The following is a 17,282-nucleotide window of genomic DNA, read 5'->3' on the forward strand; positions in this document are numbered from 1 at the left end:
GGGTTATGGTGTTAGAACCATCCTAGGCCCATTTGGTAAACTTTGCCCAAAAAAACGGCAGAAGATGGGCTCACACCAAGGTTTGTTGTGAAGACTCGAATTTAACAATTTGGAAATCCTCCGCCGAGCCACCTCCCATTCCCTATCCTACACCGATTTCTTCTTTTTTTGGGTAAGAAAATAATAACTTATGTGGTCATTGGAATAACAAGGCCAGGTCTCTAAGGCCACAACGTGGACATCCACCATCAATTTTCTTCAATTTTATATTTGCTTTTTGTTTGCTCTTTCCTATGCCCTTACATGTATGAAAAAAATTTCACTTGGAAGAATTTTAGTTTATGACAAGATTTTACAAAATCAAATACATACATATAGAACAACTCCAAAAGTAATTTCACCACAAAAAGAGATAGTAGCTAATAATGCAGCCTTAGAGCTACGACATCTCTCTACCATTAGTAATCTCTTTCTTCTCCAATTTTTCCACAAGGTTAACTCAAATTCATTTTTTCTACTTTAACTTCACCAAAACCCATCTAGTAGTAAACACTACTTCAGATAAGAATAGATAGTGCTATTAGTAAAACCACAAGTATCAACGCAGAACCACATAGAACATCAGGAAATAAGTGACATGAAAATTTGATTGACAAACTGAAAAAACACCAGGTTCTGGTGTCACACTAATGATCTACAACTCTAAGGGTCTGACTGTAACTGAAATATCTTGCACAAGTTGTTGCAAAATAACTAAGAAACAGGCACATCGTTCTATCCATCTATCACACACCACAGGCAACAAACATTTGATAAGTAAAACACCAATAAATGACCAAAACAAACTTGAAGGCCTTTACTTACATATGGAGAAAAATAATCTCTGCTTTGATGAATCAAAATCTGCCCCGCCAGACTTCTCATATATACTCAACCAATGCTTGTGTAGTGTTGGCTTCAAGCCATTAAACAAGAAGCTGTCTAGCTCCTGCAAGGAAGCAATAGAACTTGTAATTGTATGGGAAGATCACTTTGGAAAAGCAATGCATAAATTTTTAATAGGTGAATCCATTGATATAGCAAAGAGCAGTCCAGCTAGGTATTGCAAGGTTTGCCTCTATTCAGCAATGCAAGCAGAAGGCATTCCTCCGTGAACCTTAAAATAGATTAACCGAGGCAATTCGACATGTTGACCTAAACTCATTCATTAAGCATCAAAAAACATGGTACACGTGTAACTCAATGCACATAGGGAGCAACGTTTTAGAAAAAGAGAGCTCTTGACTGTTGGTATCCTTTACAGACTTAAGCTGTTTATCACAAAAAAATAAACACACAAACGTGCACACCCATACGCAAGTTTACAACACATAATACAGAGTATAATCCCACAAGTGGATATTAAAAAGGAAAGATTTCAAAACGAACTGCAGAGTATCCAGACACATTGCAATAAGTATCACTGCACCTGCAAGTTTGAAGCTTGAAAACAAAAATAACTGGAATTGACAAGTATCTACCAGAAAGCCAAATGCAAGATGAACAATTTAAAAAAGGGAAAATTATGCTTTACGTTTACTGGGAGACAATATTTACGCCACATAATCCAATATAAAATAGTATACAACACTATTCCCGGTGTAATTCATATTTGTGTATAAACACCTTTTATATATTATTTATACACTTTTATACAAGGTTGACACATTGTGTGTAATGCTTTCCCTCAGGTATTATAATATTGCAAAATGTTATATAATATTATATATTGGCTATATTGCGAAATATTTTATGTAGGACGTATATTTTTAAAATTTCCCCTTAAAAATAACCAGATTTAATATGATAATTGATCCACAATCCTAAAGAAACCCAGAAGCAAGTGGAATCTCGATCATTGGGTGGGAGTTACCAGACACCGGCAACAGCACTTCACTGACCATGCACTATTTTCTGTTCCTTTGAGAAATACACTAATAAATCCTAGAAGATGTTTAAGCAAGATACAACTTTCAAACAATTTGGACAACAAAATACTCTATAGATTTGTTGCCCAAATTTGCCCCTAAATTGAACATTAGGTCTAGCAAAGATATATGTTGCTCCAGCAATGCAGCTGGCAATTTTGCAACAATATGGTCATCAAAAGTTCTGCAACAATGTGGATTAAAACATATCACAGATCAATATAACTATTTACCGGACTGATATTACATGAACATAGCGTAATAGACCTTCTGCCCAAGAGAAGGGATGAATGAAGATCTACAACAACCAAACGTGGAGAAGGGTTTGAGCACTATGAAGCAATCTATAATAGAATAACATAGCCATAGCAAACAAGACAGCTACCTTCAGAAAACACTTGCCTGTCCCCCTCCACTTGTAATTTGACATGGCTACCACCCATTTGTAAGTCCATTTCTTTTTCTCTAGCTCGTCAACCTTTTCTTTGGATAACTTGTGATCCAAATGAGAGTGAAATGAGCTGCATGCACGGAAAGAACATGGTAGATTAACAATTTTCATAACTTCTGACTACCAAAATCTTTCCTCAACCATCAAACTGTTTTTGATGAGCTAAGATTTTATTAAAGAAAACAGTATGAAGCTGATACTTGAAACTGGGAAAAGAAAGGGAAAAAAAGGAAGCTAAACTTGATTACACCAAAATCCTAAATGTTATAGCAAGTCTAACACATCATGTAAATTAAAGATGGTATTCCATCCTTCCAGAAATACAAGTGATACAGGCAGTTATATTTTATAACCCGGATTTGCTCCATAGTGTTTTCGACACATCTTTTGCTCCTTTCTTTTCAAATAGTCTAAGTCATGAATATAGAAATTGATCTCCACATTTTCTTCAATATACCACCTAGGTAAGCTGATTCCCAGCATTCAAGAACTTCTCTGAACTTCCCAGGGATAACCCACTCTATCAAAGACAACCAAAAACCTGGAACAGATCTGCCAAGTAAACTTGGAATGAAAATGTAAAAATAAATATGGACATTAATGCTCCACAGAGTTAACATCTTGTACATAATATCCAACCACTATTGTCTCATACGTCACAAGACACTGACCGCCAAAGCATGCAACTTTGATCAGCATTGCAGTCTTCCATATCATCTTCCAAGGGCATTTCCAGTATAATGTGAAATAGCTGAAAAAATCCCATTACTGCTTCAGCCTTCCAGATTAGTTTATCTTCCTTCCCTTTGTGTGAAAGAAACTTTTTGCATCTTCTGAAGGAATAAATCAATTTCATGCATTTCTCTTTCAAGAAGATTGCTCCAAAACTGAAAACTCCAGCCTTCCTCAATAAACATGTCTGCTAGAATGATACCGGGATTACCAGATTCATCCCAGTTACATATATATGTCATGCAAAAAATATGTTAAAAATTCATCCATATGTTTTCCTTAACAATTAGTATATCTCTTCGCCGGTCATTTTATCATTCAATACCAATTGATTCAAGTAGAACTCATGGGCAATGAGGAGCAAACCTTAGCAGCTTACCCCACCTAAGCTCAACTTAAGCGAGGTGAAGCGCCTTCCCTAAATTTTTTTGAGCTTCAGGGCTTAAGCGTGCCTTAAATGAGCCTCTGGCGACAAGAACTTTGATTTGTCCGAAGAGGACAAGACATGGCATTATACCAAGAACATAATCCAACACAATCATGAGACATAAACAAGTGAACCAACACAAATATAGGAACATGAAGGGAAAATAAACAAAAGGAAACAAACTCAATTAAAACTAGTAGGACCTCGTGCTTGCACAAGCCCCTCTTGTCGGTTGACCATTTACTCTCAATTCTTGTTCTCCATCTGAACCAGAAGCCTCTGAATCATCGTCATCAGTATCAGTACCTCCAATCCGTCCCACAGGGTTTCCCAGACCACCTCCATGTTGACTAGCACCAGGTTCGCTAAGTCTAGAAGACTCACTATCACTGCCTATTTCCATAACACAAAATTATAAGGGGGAGAAAAAAAGGACAGACTAATAAGTAAACGCTACTGTTATTAACAGACATATGCAGCAGTCCGAAATAAAGTTTCACCTCAAAAGAAAAAAAATGTTCCCAAATTCATATATAACAAACCACGAGATATAGCTCCAGCTTATGTTAATTATTGTCTCCCTTTTTTAAGCTCAGAAAAGTAAGTTTGAAGGCAAAAAGACAGAATGGGATTTTTTTTTTTTTTGGGGGGGGGGGGGGGTTTCTTTATCATTACTTCCCATATTAATACTGCACATAGCACTTCATAAGGTAAAGTTAATATTCCTATGACCTTTGGTCCACATAATAGAAACATGAGATCTCCAGAGCAAGATTTCAGTATTCATTGTTGGAAGATTTTCTTGGACTCTACTAACGTGTCGTGAATATTATGAATGTTTATAAGGACTCCGATCAGTCGCCAAATTTTCAAATAAATTTTGTTTTTAAAAGAAGTATTTCTTTTTGTTAAGTGTCTTTTGAAAAATATTTGAGTTTGTGTTTGGCAATCAATTTATAAGTACTTTTGCCAATATTAGTGAGAGCGGTTTAAGGAATTAGAAGGACTTTCTTTGCAAATATAATATACGATTCATTCTCTATTGCTTACTTTTATTTAGTGCAGTGAGTAACATGAAGTTCATGAATCTTAGAAGTTGTCCCATTTTCATCAATAGATAAATAATTAACCAAGTAAGAAGGATTACTTTCTGAATACAAAAGCATAAAAGAAGAAAAGAGAAATTCATTGCTCCACCATGCATGTTTAGACCCTGTTAGGATATATATACATTCATTAATTGCAAACTCCTGCAGATAGCATTTGAACTTCAAGTGGGATACTGAAAATACTGATTTGATGATTCGAAGGCGAAGTGGCATCCACGGACAAACATAACTTCAACTTACTAACACCTTTTTTTTCGAATATCAACTTCAAATACTCTTTTGTTTCAACTTTAACTGAAATATTGTCCAAACAGCTACAAAAACTCATAACAAACACTTCTTTTCTATACAGATAAAACAATTATTTTAGACAAGAAAAACACTCCCAAATCTTACTTATCCCATTAGATCATCCATGCAAATACAAGCTATGTACATAAAATTTAGCATGTATCGGTATATCAGTAACTCATAAACCCAACTGACACCAAGTGACAAAATCCAGGAGCAGCAAGACGTTCTTGACTAGAAAACTAAATACTAAACCTGCAGAAAATGACATGACTAAATTGAGTTGGGTACCCCATCTCTTGTGTTACCTTGATGGTGAAAGAATACTTAAGGCATTGAGCTAGCAGCAAGACATTTTACATACTCCTGTTCTTTGAGAACATAAGAACACCAGCTGACATAAAAACATCTCTCTCCATACAGATGGTCCATCTGGAATCAATATTCTGGCACCTACTTAATAAGTCTCGACTTTATAGCTTATGCTGGAAAAAACTAAGATGAATTGACAAGAAAGGGTAGAAGGTTTTGCTGGCGCCTGCAACCTAAGTTCACTAATGGCACGCTGAAGACGCAGAAACTGCAGTGGTACTCTTCCCAGTCAAATATCGCAAGCTTTGACTCTCTTAATTGTCTTCACTGTTCAAATATCATGCCTAATCTACTGAGGATGATAAACTTGACTAAGAAGAAGCAAAAGGTCCAACCTAATTTGAGATTGGTTCTAGAGTTAATGTTCCAGAAAAAGTTAAGATCAGCTATAGCGTTGACATTTCTGAAAGAGTTTAGTTTCCAACCTCACTTGTATGTGTTAGAAGTCCCATTCTCGACCTAAACTACTTAGAATCAGCAATAACCATCTAAAGGAACTAAAGACTATGGAATATAAGAGCAAATAAAGAACATGAAACATCCAGCAATAACTTTCTATAACTAAAAATCAAGTAATAACTTCCAGAACATTTAAGAGTAAGATGCCAAATTCTCCCTAGTCCTTAAGCTCCTACCTTCATCGTCATCATCGGAAGCACCATGAGCTTGCTCAACATCATCTCCACTTTCTTCTGATTCCGAGTTATATTCTTCTTGTTTTGTCCTATAATCGGACACAGTTCACAAACCACTATCATGATATAATATAAGAAGCTCCATGGTTTCAAAATGACATGAGAAGAGATGGATTTTGTTTTCTTATTCTGTTTCAGTACCAAAGATGTCGACTTTGCTTTAATTTAAAATTATAGAGCACAATAGTTCAACATGAAAGAAAAACCAAATACAAAAAATTAAACAAAACTTTTCCGTTTTCTTCAACAAAACAAAGCTACAGTTGACACTTTAAGAAATCATCACAAGTATTTGATAACACATAAGCAAGGAAAAGAATACTTCTAAAAAGTAACAACTTTCCTTTACCTCAATGACTCCAACAAACTATCATACATAGTTGGCTCCTTATAATTAACAACTTCTTCTTCTTCTTCTTCTTTTTTCTTTTGTGCTTCCATTTCTTCCTCTGAATCTATCTCCGAATTTTCTTCTGCTGAATCATCTATCAAGTATCAACCCACCAAAAAAACTAAAATTCAGAACTCTGAGTAAATAACCTCAAATAACATACCACAAAGTTAATAAAAATCAGTCTTTTTTATCATCTACTATTAACCCAAACTGTTCCTTCACTATATTTTCTCAACTTTTTTAAAAAAATATTTAAAAAGTTACAGTGTTTATAATTTGAATGAGTTACCTGGAGATGGACTTCGATTGAGCTTCTGTTCTCTGCTATTTCGACGATTCTTCTTCACATTCTGATACTTTTTAGAAGAATTTTGTTCTGGTCTTCTCTTCATACCTTTACACGAAGAAATTACGCAACAAAAAAAGAAAACGTAGTAGAAGAAACTGAGATTGAAAGTTAACTAACCTCGTTTTCTTCCAAATCGTTGATTGCCGCCCATTCTGCTGTAATTCAATGGCAGAGCTAACAAGTGAAGCTTTCAAGGGTTTAAGGGAGGAAGAAAAGAGGGGTTTTGAGGCGCTCGGTCCGTACGTTGATAAACCGGCAAAATAGGGGCTCGGTCGGTTTTTCTGAACCGGATTTACCATTATATGTGTTCAAATATTTGCAATAGCAATTATCATTAAAATAAATGTTTATGTACATTAAGATGATAAGAATTTCATTTAAAGAAATTAATATTTTATTTTAAAAAAAATATGAACCTCTGTTTTTTTAAGTAGTAAATTATTTTATTTACTTATTTTGTTTTTTCATAATTTAAATAAAATTTATATAAGATAAAAATTATTAGTTTTAAAGTCATAAAAGTTAGGACCTTTTAGAACAAACAAGTAATGATTTAAGAAGAAAAATTATAGCCAATTTTTAAGCACTAAAATACTAGAAATTCACAAACATTTACTAGCTATAACTTTAATTAATTTTAATATTACTATAATAAATAAATGATAATTCTTTTAGAAAAATAATAAATGACAATTTTATCTATTGTAATAGTGAAAAGTTCAATCAACATTTATAAGAATATTCATGCTTTAAAAGTAATATTAATTAAGTGTACGTGTTTTGCACGTATATATCACGCTAATTAATAATAAATGTATACCCAAAATATACACAATCATTTTAAAATTTGTACAAACAAAAAAGTTAGCCAAACTTCTCCAAATATTTTGGGTTGATTTTCAGGAAGAAAGGAAAAATTATCTAACTACACAATCTTTTTTTCCATAATTTCTAAAACTTCTTACCATCTAAAAATATTTCAAAAATCTCTCTTTTCATCTTTTTCTCTTATTTTCCAGATACATTATTTACATCACTTTCAATTCAACGTTTTTGTTCCTATTTTTACGCCTAAAATCACTCTCATATATCAACAGTTACATCAATCACTCAATTTTTAATTTCAATTTTGTTTTCTCTCAAGTTCATCAATTTCAAATTGGGAAAATACCCAAGTACCCCCTCAACCTATGCCCGAAATTCCAGAGACACACTTATACTATACTAAGGTCCTATTACCCCCCTGAACTTATTTTATATGTAATTTTCTACCCCTTTTTAGCCTACGTGGCACTAGTTCGAAAAAAAAAGTCAACCATCGTTGGGCCCACAAGATAGTGCCACGTAAGCTAAAAAGGGGTAAAAAATTATTAATAAAATAAGTTCAGGGGGGTAATAGGACCTTAGTATAGTATAAGTGTGTCTCTGAGATTTCGGGCATAGGTTGAGGGGGTACTTGGGCATTATCCCTTTCAAATTCCTAAAGAGGTAGAGTTATTTCTTCATCAATTTTTCATTTTTAGTTCTTCAGATTTCGTTTTTTTTAAAAAAATAATGTTTTTAATTTACAATTTTATTATGCATATGAATTCTGCTCTATCTTTTTTACCTTGTGTATTTTGTTTTAATGATGAAAATTTTCATGAAAATAGATCTAATCAACTCATTATGACTCCGACGATGATGATATTGGGTTGAAAATAGATCCAAAATCTTGTAGGATCCATTAACAATGAAGAATGATAATAATTAGAAGACGAAATCGAAGAAGGATGAAACTTCAATATTTAAAGCGAATGTGGAAGAACCCCAAAAAAAGGATAGAATTGTTCATCTACTATGTGGTGTGTTATCTTTGAAGAAAATGATCTAGGACTAACAATCTTAGGAGGTTGATTTCTGGATAAATGGTTATTTCTCTAAAATTTTTGTTATTTTAAATTTAAATTTTGATGTATTTTAATTTTGATCTCAGTATGTATATTTTTCTTTATTTTTTGGTTATAATAGTGCTTGTGGTATACAATACAAAATAAGATACTTTAAAAATTATCTGATACAAATAAGTTTTATAAATTTAAGTATCACACAATTTTATCATTCAAGAGGTTGTTTATTAAGTTTAAGATACACTTTATATCTAACCACGACAATGTATATTTCAACATGTACCAATTACATAAATTAATGTATCAAATATATTATTTTATCTTTACTTTTATATGTGATACTTAACATAAAGTTACAGTAAATATGGCCGTTCACAACCAAGATGTATCATATACATTATTATTTAAACAAAAAATATATATATTATATAAATATTTTACCAGATTTATAAAATTTAATAGTTTAATAGTGTGACTAAATCATTTTCCAGCAGAAATGTACACAAAGTTGAACAAATTTCTATTTATTAATATTTAACAGTAACACTTCACTATATTGAAAGTTGAATGTATTTTTTCTAAAAAAAATGTATCACTTTTCTTTGGGTAAGAAAGTACAAAATCGCGTGTTGTGACTTTCTTGTCTATAACGTCCACAGCGGTTTATGCTCGTAGTTGGCTTATCACTATCACTTGAGTTCTTTTTCTTTCTTTTCGTGACGTTCGAAACATTGTTTTGTATCAAGATGGCAAGACAATTTCTTATCTGGTAATGAAACCATTGAATCTTTCAAAATTACTTATTTACCTTTCAAGGTAAACAACATAATGTTTCATCATTTGGCTTATTGTTTCTATTAAGTATCAATTTGACTGATTTATAATCTGTAGTTAGAATTATGTATCAAGTACAATTTTACATTTTTATCTATCATATTAAAGCTTATTGTTTCTATTAAGTATCAATTTAACTGATTTATAATAGTTAGAATTATGTATCAAATACAGTTTTACATTTTTATGTATCAAATTAAAGCTTATTATTTATATTAAGTATCAACATCATTTTTTTCAATTGCAGAATATCCGATACTTTATTATTAGTAGATACAAAATTTAGAAAAAGAATATTATGTATATGATATATCGTTGCTTCAAATGATACCTTTTTTGTCGTCTCTTTTAATTTTGGCACACATCATAACTATTGATGCTATTATTCTATCCAATACAAAATTTATAAACAATTAAGTATCATACACACAATAATGTATACAATTCTAACTTTATCAAAGATTAAGAATAAAAAAATATAACCAGAATTGAAAACATAACATTTTTCATTTATCATATCATAAAATAGTAACCTAAAAGTACTTCATAAAGCATTCAATTTGAGAATTATTAGACATGATTCAGAAAAGTACTTCTAAAAAGCAAGCATCAAGAATCTTTCGGGAAGAAAGTACATGTTCGCGTTCCTTTTTCACCTTCAATACGCACAATTTCACCGGTTATTGCATCAAAATTTTGTATCTCTTCATCACTTTTATCCGATGTATCAATGCATAGTGAATACATTCCGAATCCTACCTTATGTTTTTTCATTTCTATGTACAGTTTCACCCCCATATCATTTCGAATACATAATGGAGACAAATTACCTTCAACAATGTATCTGATCTCGATGTTAATTTTTCAATTCATCAATATTCAATTCAGCTGCAATTGTTGAAATAAGATTTACGAATGAAATATTTTCTCCAACCATATCACATCACTTCTGTATCGCTCGTATCTAACATCACTTTCCCATGATCCAAAATGCCTTAACAAGATCAAAATATTCATTTCGAATCTTCACAAAATTGCGTTCCAAAATTGTTTGAATCAAACTTTGAATGTTTTTTCGAAGAACAGGAAGAAGATTTCACATTTTGAAATTTAAAAATTATAATTCAGTTAGAGGTTTATACCTGATTGGTTGAAGGAAGAAACGTATGCGTGATTTGTGGGATCAATTAATTTCTGTTTTTAATCCCTTATTTAATGCTTAAACTGATAACAACAACTTAATAATTTAAGTATCAGCCGTTATTAATTAAAGTATCCGCCTACAATATTATGCATCCAAAAAACACTAAAAAAAGGAATTTTTAGTAATTAATGAAATAGTAGGGATAGAAAGTAATTTCTCTCTTATACTATGTGATTTGCCTAATTTTTATTTAAAAGTTTGAGGCCCGATGTCTTTTAAGTCAAACACAAGTTTTTCAATCAAGGCTCAAGGTCCAAACTTGTACATAATTTGAAAGATCAATTATAATAATTAAAGAAAATTACGCGATTAAACAAATTTATACTCAAAATTATAATAATTATGTGTTCCAAAATTATTGAACAAATGGCCAATAGTTTCATTTTTTGAAAGGAACGAAAAATTCTATACTCAAACTTAGCCATGGCATAAAATTAATTCACTAGTTAAGTTACTGAAATCATTAAGCACTAAATATATGAAGGAAAATTAATTTTAAATCCGTTTAAAAACAATATATTCTTTAGCCTAAAAAAAAAATTTCAAACTCCACTAGTAATTGTATTTGTGCTTTTTTAGAGATATCTAACGTATTATTTGAAAAATAATTTGAAACTCATATTTTTATTCTTAATTCAAATATCTCTAAGGTTTAAATTAAATTACCTTCTTTTCAAAAAATGAAACAAAAATTAAGTGATGATTATATAATTTAAAAGTTTAAGCTATGTATTTTTAATCGAATTTAAAAATGAACCGGTCACATATTAAACATATTGAAGTAAATGACGCAAGACTTTATCAAAATTCTTCTCTTTGATAAAGTACTTAAATGTTTGACACATGTACGATTATAAGGTTCATGAAAATAAAGATGAGAAGGATGTCACACCAATCTAAAGTTTCAATTATAACTGGTAATAAATGGCAAGTTGCATCAAAGCAAAAACAAATAATTATCCATAATGTACATACAGGTTGGGTTGTGATCTTTAATTAATTTGTATGAGATTGCAGTTAAAAGTTAATCGGTATATATATAAAGATGATCTTTAATTTGATTTTTGCAGATAATTATGTTCTCTAACTTTGAGCGTATATAAATAATCACTTAAATTTGTATAAAATTAAACAAGTAAACATACGTGTCCTACATGACATAATATACGTAGGACGCCGTAGCACATAAAATTGTCGTAGGGTGCTATGTAGGATGAATGTGTTTAATTATTCAATTTTATACAAATTTAAGTATCTATTTGTGCATATTGAAAGTTAAAGGTCATAGTTATTAGCTAACGCCAAATTAAGTTATATATTATATATCTAAGTGTATATATATATATATATATATATATATATATATATATATTGTGTGTGTGTGTGACAATTAACTTTAATATGTGTCTTGATACACTTTATTATTACTATCTAACTACTCTTTGCCAGTCTATGCATGAAAGCAACATAATAGCTGAACATAATTAAATATGTCCACTTGGAAAGATAATTACTGGTTTTGAAATAGTTAAATTAATTAAGGAACTGTTATATTTGAATGAGTGTATTGTAATTTTATTTAGGGAAAATTAAGATTTACATTTACAAGGAGAAATATTTATATGTTTTAACTCATATTTGAATTTGTAATCACCTACTTTAGTTCATATTCGTGTATAAATAAACCACAGCTTTGTATACACTGTTATATGTACTTTATACATGCACTATTTAAACATCATTATTTTTCCTCTAAAAATGTTTAGTGGTTATTTTCATAAGTATTTTGATTGAAACGATGAGAAATAAAGATAGTAATATTTTCATACGAAAAAGTTAGAAAGTTTTCTTTAAACCATGCATTTGTTCATCATGAGATGCTTCGTTGGGCAATGAAAGAGATAAAACATGTTTTATAGTATAAACTTCACACATATTCGTGATGAGAAAAATATTTATTTTTAGTAGAAAATAACTCATTATATATAATAATATCTTTTCTAAAATATAACATCATATAAATTAAAAAACATGACAACGTAACATAATATTTTAAGTGGGATCTATATTTTTGAAAATTTTCCTATTAATTATTATGGGGTTTTAACCATTGCATTAAAAGGAGGTTGATCACATTAATATTTATCCTTCTTATATTTTTTGTACTAATGAAATATATTTTTTATTTTCTTTAATCATTTACTGGTGATATTCCATTGAGCTCGATTAATTTAAATATTCATGTGAGTAGGCTCACTAACATTATTGAAACAATAATCCATTCTTAATATTTTAACACGTATCAATATTTTTTATTAAAGACGGAAGGGAAAAGACATAGATTTCCTTTCGAATTTGTCTTGAAAAGTCAGTTACACGGTTAAAATATCGTGATGACCTATTACACACCTGAAATTGTTTAAAGTGGTATTAATGACCCCTTCCGAAGACAATCTCAATTTTTGTGTGAAAAAATATTTTACACGCGTTTTGATGACGTAAATAATGTTATTTTATATTTGTTTAACCTCTTTCTTTAATCATTGGTGATATTCCATTAAGCTCGATTAATTTAAATATTCTTGTGAGTAGACTCACTAACATGTATTGAAACAATAATCCATTCTTAATATTTTAACAAGTATCAATATTTTTTATTAAAGAGGAATAAACTAATCATCTTACCATGACACACAATTATTGATGATGGATGATTGATGATTGATGAAGTATTGGTTCAAATCCTTTTAAGAATTTACAACCACAAAAAAAAAAAAAAAGTTTGTTAATGATTTTGTTATGATATTTTTTAGGCTTTTAATTAGCTATAACGACTTATTAGCTATATATAACCATTATTTGATTGGATATATAAACAAACTAACTAGGCAAACACCATTTAAAGAGTGGTTACCCCACAAATTAACATTGGGTGGCATGACAATCGACAAGTGATTTTGACAATTTAACAGAAATGTATGAGTTTTACTTTATTTGGATTCACTTAACTTTTCCATAGAATACAATCGTTTCATTTCTTTATTGGTTATTTATTTTGACTTCAATTCAAGTTTGCCATCACTCTCAACTTGCTTCCTTTATCAAACTTTCTTGTAATTATCTACAAACGAACTTAATTTAGAATTTAAAATTTAATGATACATGTTTGATATTTGTACTGAAATATGACTAATATGTATTTTCGCTATATAAAATACTTTCATTTATAGAATGTGCTTTCTGTCAAAAAAAATTTCATAGCAAGACTTGAAATTGTGACATCTGATTAAAAGAGGAAGAGTCCCTTTGATTGTACCACATTCTTTGGTGATAAAATTTATGAGATTAATCCTTAATTATCATTTATTCCTTTATATTTTTATAATTATAGATTCGTTCTTATTATTTGTCATAATGTTATAATTTTTTGTTGATTTTACATATAAATTTTGTGCATCATCAAGAATACTGAATTTGATATTAACTTTTTTGCATCCAACTTTATGATTATGTTATAAAGTTACGAGTACATTATTGATGTTAACCTTTTACGATTAATTTAGTCAGTGTCAGAGTTATAAATTTTAATCAGGGTTCAAAATTTAAAGAAGTAAACACACAAACTAATCGAAGGGGGTTCGACTTCTACAATATATACATAAAAAAGTTTTCTAAATTAAAATAGTATTCCCATCTTTTTCACCGAAGGAGGTTCGGATGAATCCCTAAATGTATACTGGCTGCGGCCGAAACTTAGGTTACACGTATATATGCAAAGAAAAAATTACTCATATCCAATATTTACACAATATAAATGTACGATATCGGATATACTAATATAAATATCGATCGTGAGTAACTTTAGCCAAATACTTTTGAACGTTATAACGGCATGATTTTGTAATTATTAAAAAAAGAAAAAGAAATCATCTCCTCAGTGAAGCACCACAATATGTATCATTAGATTCATTACTAATATTGAAGTCAGTATATTGAAGCAACTCAATTAAATTTTGAGCTGTTTCTATTAATAACATTATCCAAATTGTAGAAATATTTCAATAAAATACGAAGTCATCTAACTGTCCCATATCTCCTACAAAAATTTCAATTATGTTTTTTTTTAAAAAAAATTATTTTTATGCGGTGAACGTGGATCGAACACGTGACCTTCAGATCTTCAGTCTGACGCTCTCCCAACTGAGCTATCCCCGCTTGTTAATAAAACTCAATAAAATTTAATTTATCACATCATTTAAAGTCGTTTTCATATTATATTAAGCCACTTTAATCAGGACATGTATTTATTGAACAATTCACTTTCAACAAATTTATACTATCTATTGAATATAAATAGCAATCAGTCTATAGAATGATATTTCAGTATCTCACATGCTGATATTCGAAGAAAAAAGAGCAAAAAATAAAGTGGTAATATACAAATAGCGATTTAATTTTTGTATTATTACATAATTTTAAGTTTAGTCTCTATTTATTTGACTATGTATATTTAACCTTCAATTTTTGAAGTGAGCGATTTTGATCCCAATAGAAGATGACGACTTACCTTACTTTTTTGTTTTTTTAATAAAATATTATCTTTAAAAATAACTAAAAGTTTATTTTAGTTATTCGCTTAGTGCCATATGTCAGTAAAAAGAAATTAGGCATGCACTTTCAGAAAAAAATATATTATTCGAAATGCTTCACACGCCCAACAAAAGTGAAAAGAACAATTTTGCCACATCAATAATTTGTGTTTGATTGGAACACTTAATTGAATAATTTAAGAGTTTAATAGGTATTAATTCTAGTTAATTAGACGTTTGAGTAAATTATGCCAACAATTTTAATTAAAAAGTCATTGATGACTTAAAGCATTTCAAATTAGGGTTGTCAAAATCGACGAAATCGATAAAAAAGTTATTGGTTTAGTGGTTTTGATAATGGTTTGATTTTTTTTTGTTATCGGGTTATCGGTTCTTAACGGTTTAAAGTTTTTTCTTAATGGGTTAACCGATAACCCGATAGTAAACTAAATAATTATATTTATACCATTTTGTATATAAAGTCCTCGACTTAGAGTTTAATTTCCTACTTTTATTATTGTCTCAAACACTTGATTATTCTACGATGTAAAAGTGTTTGCTTTTGAGCAAGATGTAACTTGTGAACTCAAGTGCTTGGTTTATTTGGTTTGTCACATTCTTTCTAAGTGATTTTTCAATATTTTTTGTTTTGTTTCAAATCTTAACGGTTAAACCGATAAAGATTAAAAATCGATAACCCAATAACCGATAATCCAATATCTTAATGGTTCTACAAACCGATAACCAATAAGCCAAACTGATAGACTTTAAAATCGAAGCGAACCGACCGATACACAACCCTATTTCAAATTATTGAATTAGGCAATTGGATAAGAAATCAACTAATGAACTTGAAATTACACAAATCTATTTATTACATAAGATATTGCAGGATTTTTGTAAATTTGAAATTCGCTGCTAGGTAATTCACATGAAAGGAAATAATGAATTTTTAACGAAAAAAAATATTTTCTAAATTGAACGTGAAAGTAATTTTCTATTCTCTCATACTAAGGAAAGGTCCTTTCAATGCTCTAATGCTCATATGAGATATAGACAAGATTGTCTCACGATGTTTTGCGCTCAACTCGCAGACTGCTTTAATGGGCGAACAAGGCCAACCCTTGGAACATCCTATAGCCCCAGATGACGAAGAGCCGACATCGAGGCCAAGTGCCAAATCTTTTTGTCAATGTGAACTCTCTCGGGGAAGATCAACCTATTATTCCTAGAGTACCTTTTATCCGTTGAGTCACTACCCTTCCACTCAACACCGTCGAATCACTAAGGCCGGCTCTTGTTCCTACTCGACGAGTGGGTGTTGCATTAAACTCCCTTCTACCTTTGCACTCGAGGGACAATCTTCGTTCGAAGTGAGGAAACTTTCTCACGCTTCTGTTACCTTTTGGGTGGCCTACGCCTTATAAATTTTACCAAGATGATATCAAAGGTGTTATTTGGTGTTCGAACCAGAACATCCCGATTTGAATGGACACCATTAACAGTACACCAAAGAATAACTTTTACCAAGGGTGTCCAACTTTAAATATATATCCTCTAAATATAGAATTTGACTTACATATACAACATAATTTTCTATGAAGGGGTGGCTATAGCTCCGCCCCTACCTACGCCTCATAAAAACTGTCTACTTGAGACTGTCCCTTGACCCGTAGGTCTTGACACAAGGTTAAAATTCTAAGCCTTCAAGAGTGACAACCCATTGATGGCTTAAACCCTCTCTCCCCACCCCTTCCCCCGTCCCACCAAAAGGTGGTTGTAACTTTACTTTCGACTTATAAATTATCTATTCAAATAAGCTCATTCTCAATTATTCTATATATTATTCAGTAAAGACGTAGTTATCTGAAGTGGATTATCTTCTATTTTTTTTTAAAATTTGGAATGAAAAAATGATAGTGACTTGGGGACATCTTGCTGGTTGGATGGATGACCAAATGTATACTCTCGATTTGAAG

The 17,282-nt window shown here is 30.8% G+C and overlaps 1 protein-coding gene and 1 non-coding gene across 2 annotated transcripts in view; both read right to left on the reverse strand.

Moving 5' to 3' along the window:
• The window catches only part of LOC107026512 (U3 small nucleolar RNA-associated protein 25), a 23,186-nt gene extending 16,120 nt beyond the window's left edge, over positions 1–7,066 (reverse strand). The window contains exons 1-7 of the mRNA XM_015227504.2: positions 6,905–7,066; positions 6,728–6,832; positions 6,394–6,529; positions 5,985–6,073; positions 3,781–3,970; positions 2,353–2,488; positions 865–988 (exon numbers count right to left, since the gene is read on the reverse strand). Of these exons, the coding sequence (XP_015082990.1) occupies positions 865–988; positions 2,353–2,488; positions 3,781–3,970; positions 5,985–6,073; positions 6,394–6,529; positions 6,728–6,832; positions 6,905–6,938 (814 nt within the window). The 5' untranslated portion in view covers positions 6,939–7,066. The remainder of the gene's footprint in view (positions 1–864; positions 989–2,352; positions 2,489–3,780; positions 3,971–5,984; positions 6,074–6,393; positions 6,530–6,727; positions 6,833–6,904) is intronic.
• A 7,790-nt stretch (positions 7,067–14,856) lies between these two features.
• TRNAF-GAA lies at positions 14,857–14,929 on the reverse strand. The gene has a single exon. It is a non-coding gene; the product is annotated as a tRNA-Phe (tRNA).
• Between the last annotated feature and the right edge of the window lie 2,353 nt (positions 14,930–17,282).

This window comes from Solanum pennellii, chromosome 7, assembly GCF_001406875.1.
Source record: "Solanum pennellii chromosome 7, SPENNV200".
Classification (NCBI taxonomy): domain Eukaryota; kingdom Viridiplantae; phylum Streptophyta; class Magnoliopsida; order Solanales; family Solanaceae; genus Solanum; species Solanum pennellii.